The sequence below is a fragment of the Salvelinus fontinalis genome, chromosome 27 (genome assembly GCF_029448725.1).
Source record: "Salvelinus fontinalis isolate EN_2023a chromosome 27, ASM2944872v1, whole genome shotgun sequence".
Lineage (NCBI taxonomy): Eukaryota > Metazoa > Chordata > Actinopteri > Salmoniformes > Salmonidae > Salvelinus > Salvelinus fontinalis.
In genome coordinates this window covers 23,089,371-23,101,400 of record NC_074691.1, presented here as the reverse complement: position 1 = coordinate 23,101,400, position 12,030 = coordinate 23,089,371, and the positions used below count along the sequence as shown (strand labels likewise).

General features: G+C 43.2%; 1 protein-coding gene across 1 annotated transcript in view; it reads left to right on the top strand.

The window, feature by feature from the left end:
• The first annotated feature begins 11 nt into the window (after nucleotides 1-11).
• fig4a (FIG4 phosphoinositide 5-phosphatase a) overlaps nucleotides 12-12,030 on the top strand; it is a 104,393-nt gene continuing 92,374 nt past the window's right edge. Inside the window, exons 1-4 of the mRNA XM_055885309.1 lie at nucleotides 12-169; nucleotides 583-719; nucleotides 3,188-3,286; nucleotides 9,231-9,354. Of these exons, the coding sequence (XP_055741284.1) occupies nucleotides 657-719; nucleotides 3,188-3,286; nucleotides 9,231-9,354 (286 nt within the window). The 5' untranslated portion in view covers nucleotides 12-169; nucleotides 583-656. The remainder of the gene's footprint in view (nucleotides 170-582; nucleotides 720-3,187; nucleotides 3,287-9,230; nucleotides 9,355-12,030) is intronic.

The following is a 12,030-nucleotide window of genomic DNA, read 5'->3' as shown; positions in this document are numbered from 1 at the left end:
TGTGACAGTCACCTGATCGAAACAAACGCATGATCAGGGAGGTGCATGGTAAATTCGTTTGCTTTTCTGTCTTTAGCAGTGCTGTCAAATTGGGTTTTTGATTGAGCATGGTTTGAAACAACATCTTAAGGAGCAGTTTAACATGCCTCGTATCAGCTAACGACATTTGGTGAGTCATATGGTAGCGATATGTTGTCAAAAAAGCCAACATTGGGTGTAATCATTAGACCGATTCTGTTGCAAAACGTTTCGCATGAAACCGTTTCCTCCAAACGGAAAACGCAAACGAGGGTTTCTCGGACATATTCAGGTCGGTCCCTCCCCGTTATGTTTCGTTTGCTCTATTTGCTTTTGTTTGGTTCTAAAACTGGTAACGGTTTCCGTAATGAATACACCCATGCTCGCAATGGTTTGGCACTATCTAACTGACAGTAACAATGTCAGCTAGCTACAATGTCTCCACTTTATAGCAGTCATATTTAATGCAACAGATGTATTGCTTGTTTATAACTTTGTAACGTATTCTGTTTGTCAATTGAATTGAAGTTGACATCCTCGAATCTCTCTAATATCCTTCCCCAGTGTGAACTCCACATAACGCAGCTGGCAGTCTCGTCCATCGAGTCTGTGAAGTTGGTCTTCGTCAAATCTTCACCATGCCTCTGTCAGCAGCCGTCATCAGTGGAGTGCAGAAGTTGGTTCTGTACGAAACTAGAGCCGTACGTTTCACAGTATTTCCCCTAGACTTGATGAATGCATTATTCTCTCAAACATTGGCTGGAGGAAGCCTTCCATCCGTTTTGCGCATAATGCATAGCTTATTTCTTTACACATGAAGTATAGTGTTGGTATGTCCATATTACACTGTCTTAACTGTCATTTATAAACTATTACCAGGTGTTGGATATTTAGTCACGATTGCATTCAATATCTCAAATGAAAGACAGTATTTTTAGCAGACCATTTGCCCATTGTCTTATGTTATGACCTATTGTTTACAGTACATTAACACTAGATGGCAGTATGGGCTCTGGTATAACGCAGTTTCTCTGGTCCCTGGTATAACGCAGTTTCTCGATTACCGATTGCTGTCCCTGGTGCTGAAATAGCGACATGTCTGTGTGTCTGCATGCCTATCGATTCGTTGATAGGCTTTCTGTGGTGCCAGGTCTTAGCTTTGCTTTAAATAATGGATACATGTTTATTGGTAGGCTTCTTTGCCCGTAGTTTTCTTATGTTAAGCCTAACATTTCACGAAGCTATACACCATGTCGCAATGCTGCCATTTTTAAAATGCTGACTGGTGGCAATGATGTAATACTTGTTCAGTAATTAAAGTTGGAAATTCAAACGTTGCAGATTTGAATAATAAATGTTCGATGCAACAGCATACTTATTATATATATGTATAGGCTTCCTGAACCTGCATGACATGAGTCATCCTCTCGCTCTCTCCCAGCTTGGATAGAAGTTGTTGTGCATAAAACCAGTCCTTTAATGCCAAATAAGTCAGTCCACCCTCAAAACAATAGCTTACTAGTGGTTGTTTCATTATGCAGGGTACGATCTATAGCTATATACTGTATCTAGCTGCTATTAATAAACTTTACATTTCATTTTATTACACAAAATAAAGGGGAAAAGTAGTTGGCTTGAGGATAAATTCAGCCACAATTTTTTTGTTGAACTCAGTGGTATGTGTGCGGCTAATAGCCTACTCAAATGGGCTGCTATATTCAAGGTAAATGAAATCAAATTAGGTCCAAATTGAGAGACTTCCCTGGTCTCCTGAAGTCCTCCTTTTTTTTGTGTGCAAATGTTTTCACCAAGCCCTGTAGGTCCAGGTTGCGGGACCGACTGTTTTTTTATACTGAGTATTGCCAACCCAGAAAGTCTTTCCTGAGACATTGTGCATTATTTGTCCATGGCGCTGCACACAATTTAAATTTAGTCTTGAATGATGCATGCCAAGATATACCAGAGATAAGGGACTGTTGATATTACAACCGCACAACTCCAATGCTGGTTCACCAGTATGAATGAAATTGCAAACAGTAAGTCCTCGAGAACTGTTGTATGCTAAATATTATAATCTGATTATAATCTGGCAGCAATTAAGGTGAATGATAAGCTCAATTAAAGATGTTACAGAACTGCTGTATTTGAAGCACAACGCCCTTCTTCCCAGTTTCCCTGATGTTGCTATGGCAATTAAGCTGTATTTACCATCCCTGTAGTTCTAGCGTCTACAGAGAAATTGTTTTCTAAACAAAAAAAATCATAAAGGACTACCTAAGAAACATTAGGCTCTCGGTCTGATATGTGCTTTTGAACACACTCATTGCACTGGCGCCGTCGTAGCCTTAACTACGGCATTTGTTCACTGAAGTACTAATTACTTTTTAGAGGGTTACTGTCAACTATTTTATAAAAAAAAATAAAAAAATAGACTTCAATGACGGGCGCATGGGGCCCCAGAGCTCGTTGGCCCTCCTGCCTTGTGGGGGCTACGGTGGTGTCTGGTATGCCAGTATGGGTAAGAGTACGTTGTAACATCTAAACATATACATTTTTAAAACACAAAGTTACTTGCTGCTGCATTCAGAAGACGACAGAGATGGGTCCTCATACTAAAACAACTGATCATCTGATCATCAACTTGATTTGATGCATCAGAAGTGTTAATGCTGGGCTGGGACAAAAGCCCGCAAACACTATGGGTCTCAGCAGGACGGCCTAGGCTTGAGGAACACGTTTTGTAAAGAGCCAGCATTGACTACATTGTAAGAGTTTCAGGTCAGCCCTGCCCCTTTCATTGGCTCACTCGTGTTCAGACATTAGCAACACAGAGGTGTAGATGATAGGTAGAACAGGACAGAATTAACTCAGTTCCAGACTGTACTATCAACGTGTTCATACTGGATGTCCCCGCATCAAATCTCACACCAATATAGAAACACATAAGGGTCGGAAGAAAGAGACTCATGTAGCATCTTAATTGTGTCAGTGAGAAAAGTCCTGCATGAAAAAGAAAAGCATGTCTTGTATTAAACACTGTTTTAAATTGTACTTTTCTCTCATCTTCTATCGACCAAAGCACTGCTTTCATCCCGCTGTTGAGTGAGGCTCGATGTTTCATCCATGATGTACTTTATTGTGTAATGTTTCATGTGTTCTTTGATTACAGAGGTATTTCCTTGTGGGGAGCAATCACGCCCAAACCAAACACCGTGTTCTGAAAATCGACCGCACTGAGCCCAAGGACCTGGCGATTATTGATGATAAGGTGAGTTGCTGCACGTCAAACCACTGCTTTACAGTAGCAGTGACCTTTGCACTTGTTGTACAGCACCCCTCAGGGAAAATTGTACAATCAGTCAGCTGGTCCTAAGTGTGTATGGGTGACAGATTTGGCTGATGAAGGTTTAAGAGACTACTGTACATTATCACTCATCCCCTGCAGTCAGTCATTACCACGGTGTATGAGAGTGGAGGAGATTTGTTTGTTCTCATCAGAATGATAAGGATTCTGATTGGTTTGTTATTATTGTACAGTGTCCACTGGGAAGCTCCCTTTCCATCCATCATCATCCTCCCATTCGTTCCTGTAGATCAGGGGCTCCCAAACTTCTTCACTCTGGGCCCCCTCCCAGCATTGGGGAACAACCCGTGCCCTGTCTATTTCTGTGGGCACAAGCACTGTTCATGACACAAACTGTTCACACCCCTCTTGGTGGAGAGAATTTTACAGATTTAAAGCTTATTTCCTGTAATTCTATTCATTTTGTCATGGGGTGCAAAGAACATTTAGCAGTTTTAAAGCTAATGGTCTTGCAATTTTATACATTTGCCTAATGTGTATTCATGTGATACTGGAGTGACAAAGAAAATTACAACATTTAAAAAATAAAGAAATAAATTATGACCATGGCCTTATTTCTATTACAGAATATTGGATGACTGTCATTCATATTCCATTCACCCTGTTCAATGTAACAGCGATAGGTTTAGGCTACTACATGATACTCAAATTTTCCCTATACCCATCATGAGGTTGCTATAACCTAGCATATGAATAAAAGTTTACAACGTAGATGCACACATTTTGAGCAATCAAGGTGACAGACAGTGACACAAAATACCACCTTGCAGACTCTTGCCTGCATCTAGCTGATCTAGGGTGTAATCATTAGTCCAAAAGTTTATTTTGGACAAATTCAGGTATATTTATCCCGGTTTCCTTTAAGAAACGTTTTTCAACAGAATCAGCGCAATGAATAGACACCCCTGATCACACGCAAGTACAGTTCACTTTCATACCAGACACATACAACCAGCTCAGAAAGTATTCAAACCCCTTGACTTTTTCCACATTTTGTTTTACGTTACAGCCTTATTCTAAAATGTATACAATTAAATGTTTTCCTCATCAATCTACACATAATACCCCATAATGACAAAGCAAAAATAGGTTTTTAGAAATGTTAGCAAAAATAAAAAACAAATACCTTATTTACATAAGACCCTTTGCTATGAAACTCGAAATTGAGCTCAGGCGCATACTGTTTCCATTGATAATCCTTGAGATGTTTCTACAACTTGATTGGAGTCCACCGGGGGTAAATTGAATTGATTGGACATGATTTGGAAAGGCACACACCTGTCTATATAAGGTCCCACAGTTGACAGTGCATGTCAGAGCAAAAACCAAGGCAGTGGTCGAAGGAATTCTCCGTAGAGCTCCGAGACAGACTTGTGTCGAGGCACAGATCTGGGGATGGGTACAAAAAAATATCTGAAGCATTGAAGTTCCCCAAGAACACAGTGGCCTCCATCATTCTTAAATGGAAATAGTTTGGAACCACTAAGACTCTTCCAAGAACCCGATGGTCACTCTGCCACAGCTCCAGAGTTCCTCTGTGGAGAGGGGAGAACCTTCCAGAAGGACAACCATCTCTGCAGCAATCCACCAATCAGGCCTTTATGGTAGAGTGGCCAGATGGAAGCCACTCCTCAGTCAAAGGCACATGACAGCCTGCTTGGAGTTTGACAAAAGGCACTTAAAGGACTCAGACCATGAGAAACAAGGTTCTCTGGTCTGATAAAACCAAGATGGAACTCTTTGGCCTGAATGCCAAGCCTCACGTCTGGAGGAAACCTGGCACCATCCCTACGGTGAAGCATGGTGGTGGCAGCATCATGCTGTGGGGATGTTTCTCAGCGGCAGGGACTGGGAGACTAGTTAGGATCGAGGGAATGATGAACTGAGCAAAGTGCAGAGAGATCCTTGATGAAAACCTGCTCCAGAGCGCTCAGGACCTCCGACTGGAGAGAAGGTTCACCTTCCAACAGGAAAATGACCCTAAGCACACAGCCAAGACAACGCAGGAGTGGCTTTAAGTGACAGAGCTTGAGAGGATCTGTAGAATGGGAGAAACTCCCCAAATACACGTGCCAAGCTAATAGCGTCATACCCAAGAAGACTCAAGACTTTAATCGCTGCCAAAGTTGCTTCAACAAAGTACTGAGTAAAGGGTCTGAATACTTATGTAAATGTGATATATATATATTTTTAAAGATTGACGAGGGCTCCCGAGTGGCGCAGTGGTCTAAGCACAGCATCTCAGTACTAGAGATATATATAATTTCTTCTCAAATCTGTCTACGCGCTCTCTCCTCCTCTCACCTCTTAGCTTGTGGACCAGTGCATAACACATCAGCTGTCTTTGAAAAAACCTTTCCAAGTCAAACCGTCATTGACTGCTAACCGCTTCACACAGCCTACATTGTTGTCATGCTAGCAGTAAGTTGTTAATAAACCCGCTACAATCATGCAGTATAGTGAAGTCAGCAGCAATCAGTTTAGCAGTTAAACTGGCGGGCCTCGTTGGCAATAAATTAGCAAAACCAAAAGCTTACCTTGACTTGGAAGAGTTCCAGTGTTGGATAGCCATAGCCAGCTAGTTAACATAGCATCCCTCTCTGTTTGAGCCGGGTGTTTGTGTAGGCTAAACTAGCTATCTTCAATTTGACTATACTACAAAATATCTCTCTCTCTCTTGCTTTTCCTTAATTTTGGAAAGAATAATTTTTTTCCCAAACTGTTCAAATATGGGTCTTTCTCTCTTTTTGAGTCAACTACTTTGTTCTGTTTGTTTGTTCTGTTAGGTGACCTTAACTGGGATATGCTTAACACCCCGGCAGTCCTACAATCTAAGCTAGATGCCCTCAATCTCACACAAATCATCAAGGAACCCACCATGTACAACCCTAAATCCGTAAACATGGGCACCCTAATAGACATTATCCTGACCAACTTGCCCTCCAAATACACCTCTGCTGTCTTCAATCAAGTTCTCAGCGATCACTGCCTCAATGCCTGTATCCGCTACGGGTCCGCGGTCAAACGACCACCCCTCATCACTGTCAAACGCTCCCTAAAACACTTCTGCGAGCAGGCCTTTCTAATCGACCTGGCCCGGGTATCCTGGAAGGATATTGACCTCATCCCGTCAGTTGAGGATGCCTGGTCATTCTTTAAAAGTTACTTCCTCACCATCTTAGACAAGCATGCTCCATTCAGAAAATGCAGAACTAAGAACAGATATAGCCCTTGGTTCACTCCAGACCTGACTGCCCTCGGCCAGCACAAAAACATCCTGTGGCGAACAGCAATAACATCGAAGAGTCCCCGCGATATGCAACTGTTCAGGGAAGTCAGGAACCAATACACGCAGTCAGTCAGGAAAGCAAAGGCCAGCTTTTTCAAGCAGAAATTTGCATCGTGTAGCTCTAACTTCAAAAAATTCTGGGACACTGTAAAGTCCATGGAGAACAAGAGCACCTCCTCCCAGCTGCCCACTGCACTGAGGCTAGGTTACACGGTCACCACCGATAAATCCGTGATAATCGAAAACTTCAACAAGCATTTCTCAACGGCTGGCCATGCCTTCCTCCTGGCTACTCCAACCTTGGCCAACTGCTCCGCCCCCCCCCCCCACCCCCCCCGTTGCTACTCGCCCAAGCCTCCCCAGCTTCTCCTTTACTCAAATCCAGATAGCAGATGTTCTGAAAGAGCTGCAAAACCTGGACCCATACAAATCAGCTGGGCTTGACAATCTGGACCCTCTATTTCTGAAACTGTCCGCCGCCATTGTCGCACCCCCTATTACCAGCCTGTTCAACTTGTCCTTCATATCATCTGAGATCCCCAAGGATTGGAAAGCTGCCGCGGTCATCCCCCTCTTCAAAGGGGGAGACACCCTGGACCCAAACTGTTACAGACCTATATCCATCCTGCCCTGCCTATCTAAGGTCTTCGAAAGCCAAGTCAACAAACAGATTACTGACCATCTCGAATCCCACCGTACCTTCTCCGCTGTGCAATCCGGTTTCCGAGCCGGTCACGGGTGCACCTCACGGGTGCACGGGTGGGTGCACGGGTGGGTGCACCTTTCACGGGTGCACCTTTCGACTCTGTCAATCACCACATTCTTATCGGCAGACTCAGTAGCCTCGGATTTTCGAATGACTGCCTTGCCTGGTTCACCAACTACTTTGCAGACAGAGTTCAGTGTGTCAAATCGGAGGGCATGTTGTCCGGTCCTCTGGCAGTCTCTATGGGGGTACCACAGGGTTCAATTCTCGGGCCGACTCTTTTCTCTGTATATATCAATGATGCTGCTCTTGCTGCGGGCGATTCCCTGATCCACCTCTACGCAGACGACACCATTCTGTATACTTCTGGCCCTGTTTTGTTACTAAAGCACCTTATACCACCCACCACTGCGACCTGTATGCTCTAGTCGGCTGGCCCTCGCTACATGTTCATCGTCAGACCCACTGGCTCCAGGTCATCTACAAGGCTATGCTAGGTAAAGTGCCGCCTTATCTCAGTTCACTGGTCACGATGGTAACACCCACCCGTAGCACGCGCTCCAGCAGGTGTATCTCACTGATCATCCCTAAAGCCAAAACCTCATTTGGCCGCCTTCCAGTTCTCTGCTGCCTGCGACTGGAACGAATTGCAAAAATCTCTGAAGTTGGAGACTTTTATCTCCCTCAACAACTTGAAACATCTGCTATCTGAGCAGCTAACCGATCGCTGCAACTGTACATAGTCCATCGGTATATAGCCCACCCAATTTACCTACCTCACCCCATACTGTTTTTATTTATTTAATTTTCTGCTCTTTTGCACACCAGTATCTCTACTTGCACATGATCAGCTGATGATTTATCACTCCAGTGTTAATCTGCTAAATTGTAATTATTCGCTCCTATGGCCTATTTATTGCCTACCTCCTCATGCCTTTTGCACACATTGTATATAGATTCTTTTTTTTTTCTTCTACTATGTTATTGACTTGTTTATTGTTTATTCCATGTGTAACTCTGTGTTGTTGTCTGTTCACACTGCTATGCTTTATCTTGGCCAGGTCGCAGTTGCAAATGAGAACTTGTTCTCAACTAGCCTACCTGGTGAAATAAAAAATTAAATAAACTTGCCACATTTGATGTACTGCAGTGCTAGCGAGCTGTAGCTTATGCTTTCAGTACTAAATTAATTCTCTGATTGGGTGGACAACATTTCAGTTCATGCTGCAAGAGCTCTGATAGGTTAGAGGACGTCCTCTGGAAGTTGTCATAATTACAGTGTAAGTCTGTGGAAGGGGGTGAGAACCACGAGCCTCCTAGGTTTTGTCAATGTACAAAGAGGAGGACAGAAGCTAGCTGTCCTCCGGCTATACCATGGTACTACCCTACAGAGTGCTGCTGAGGCTATTGTAGATCTTCTTTGAAAAACAGTGTGTTCTAATACATTTTTTGGTGATGTGAATGTAGTTAGTGTAGTTTTATCTAAAAAGCGTAACTTATTTTTAATGTTTCACTTTATATTTTTATGAAATTCACTGAGGATGGTCCTCCCCTTCCTCCACTGAGGAGCCTCCACTGGTACAGTATGTACTGTTCTGTTCTCTGCAGAAGGAATGGACATACTGTCTGCCACGTTATGTTGTGATTACAGCAGAATTAATATTATAAATGTTTTTCAGTGTTCTGAAATCCAAACGGCAGCACAGAAAAACAAATATTGACAAAAGCCGGGGCTTAGTCCCAAGATGTCTATGGGATGTACTGTTTCTACTGCTTGCACCTGTCTCAGCCAGAAGCTCAGTTTTAAAGAATCCAGAAGCCCACTATTAACAATACATCCCTCTTGTCCCCAGCATGTCTACAACCAGCAGGAGGTGAGGGAGCTCCTGGGACGTCTGGATCTGGGCAACCGCACCAAGATGGGCCAGAAGGGCTCCTCAGGTCTGTCCCGAGCTGTGTCAGCCTATGGCATTGTGGGTAAGATAGTCCTCCTTGGACCCTCAGTCCTCACAACTTCTTCTCCTCTACCAGTTGCCATAGGAACGGCCATGAGCCTGTCGGCATGTCTTGTCTAGTGAGTACTGCACATGAGGGTTTTGGCTGAGATGTGTAGGCTAGTAGGACTGTGGTAAGGAGAGTTGATCCTGAAGCAGTCATTAAGGGCAGAAAGTGTGTTTTCTGTCCCTGTGTTGCTGTGGAAACCAGCTTTTGGAGGGTTCAGAGATATTATAGAGTTAGTGCTCCTAGCAGGCTATTTTTTAAATATTTTTTACAAGAAGCTAATCAATGCAGTCACTTGTTTTGGTTTACTTAATTGATCAAATAAAGACTTAAAAGCGTAATCCAACCCCATTCAGATGTATTTCTGGCCTTAGTCTCTATACCTGTTTCTACTCTCATAAGCACGTGACACTACCTGATCTCTCAAGGCCTTCAGTGGCCACTTGAAGTTTGACAATAACCAACTTCCCGCTAGACCATTTCCCCACATTTTTCTCTTGAAACCCAAATTTTGTTACTTAATTGGTAATTTCAGTGTCTGAACCTGAGAGATGTATTTAGTCTTAATGCCTGGAAGAATGAAGCATCTCAAGGTGAAATGGTTGCTAATGTGGAGTTGTGATGCTCTTGCTAGTAGAAATGTCAAGCTTTGAGATCAAGTTCACACTGAACAGAGGGAAGAAGGGATCCTGAGAGGGGAGCGTCACACAGCCTTATTATCCTTCTGTCTCGTTTCTGTACACACACGCACACGAACACGCACACGCACACAAACCCATTTACTTGGAGGCTGAGTCAGATGACATTCAGTAGTTTGAACAGACAATGTTGTGAGGCTTTAATCATGGTGCCTTGTTCCAACTGTCTCCGGGCCAGTGTGTTTGTAGAATTATACCAACAGGTAATAGGTCTGACAGTAGTGTGAATGCCATTCATCCCCCATCAGCCCTGATCTACATACAGTTTAGGGGAGAACAACAAACAGATGTGCGCAAGCAAGGACGCACAGGCATACACTTTACAGTACCTTCGGAAAGTATTCAGACCCCTTGACTTGTCCCACATTTTGTTAGGTTACAGCCTTATTCTAAAATTCCAACCATTTTTTCTCTCTCACCAAACTACACACAATAACCCATAATGACAAAGCAAAAACTGTTTTTTAGACATTTTTGCTAATTTATTAAAAATAAAGAACTGAAATATCACATTTACATAAGTATTCAGACCCTTTACTCAGTACTTTGTTGAAGCAACTTTGGCAGCGATTAAAGCCTCGAGTCTTCTTGGGTATGACGCAATTAGCTTGGCACATGTATTTGGGGAGTTTCTCCTATTCTACTCTGCAGATCCTCTCAAGCTCTGTCACTTAAAGCCACTCCTGCGTTGTCTTGGCTGTGTGCTTAGGGTCATTGTCCTGTTGGAAGCTGAACCTTCTCTCCAGTCGGAGGTCCTCAGCGCTCTGGAGCAGGTTTTCATCAAGGATCTCTGTATTTTGCTCCGTTCATCTTTCCCTCGATCCTGACTGGTCTATCAGTCCCTGCCACTGAGAAACATCCCCACAGCATGATGCTGCCACCACCATGCTTCACCGTAGGCATGGTGCCAGGTTTCCTCCAGACGTGAGGCTTGGCATTCAGGTCAAAGAGTTCCATCTTGGTTTCATCAGACCAGAGAATCTTGTTTCTCATGGTTTGAGAGAATTTAAGTGCCCTTTGTCAAACTCCAAGTGCACTGTCATGTGCCTTTTACTGAGGAGTGGCTTCCGTCTGGCCACTCTACCATAAAGGCTTGATTGGTGGAGTGCTTCTAGAGCTCTGTCATCTCCTTGACCAAGGCCCTTCTCCCCGGATTGCTGTTTGGCCAGGCGGCCAGCTCTTGGAAGATTCTTGGTGGTTCCAAACTTCTTCCATTTAAGAATGATGGAGGCCACTGTGTTCTTGGGGACCTCCAATGTTGCAAACATGTTTGTGTACCCTTCCCCAGATCTGTGCCTCAACACAATCCTGTCTCGGAGCTCTACGGACAATTCCTTCGAACTCATGGCTTGTTCTTTGCTCTGACATGTACCGTCAACTGTGGGTCCTTTATATAGACAGGTGTGTGCCTTCCAAATCATGTCCAATCAATGGTAACAGGATGCACCTGAGCTCAATTTTGAGTCTCATAGCAAAAGGTCTGTATACTTATGTAAATATGTTGTCAGTTTTTATAAATTTTTACAATTTTGGACAACCCTTTTTTTGGGTTGTCATTATGGGGTATTGTGTGAAGATTGACTATTTTTCTTTATTTAATCTATTTTAATCTAATCTATAATAAGACTGTAATGTATTAAAATGTGTACAAAGTCATTGGGTCTGAATACTTTCCAAAGGCGGTGTGTGTGTGTGTGTGTATGCACACACACACACACACACACACACACACACACACACTGCCGTTCAAAAGTTTGGGGTCACTTAGAAATGTCCTTGTTTTGAAAGAAAAGCACATTTTTTGTCCATTTTAAAATAACATAAAATTGATCAGAATTACAGTGTAGACATTGTTAATGTTGTAAATTACTATTGTTGCTGGAAACGGCTGATTTTTAATGGATATATACATAGGCGTAGAGGCCCATTTATCAGCAACCATCACTCCTGTGTT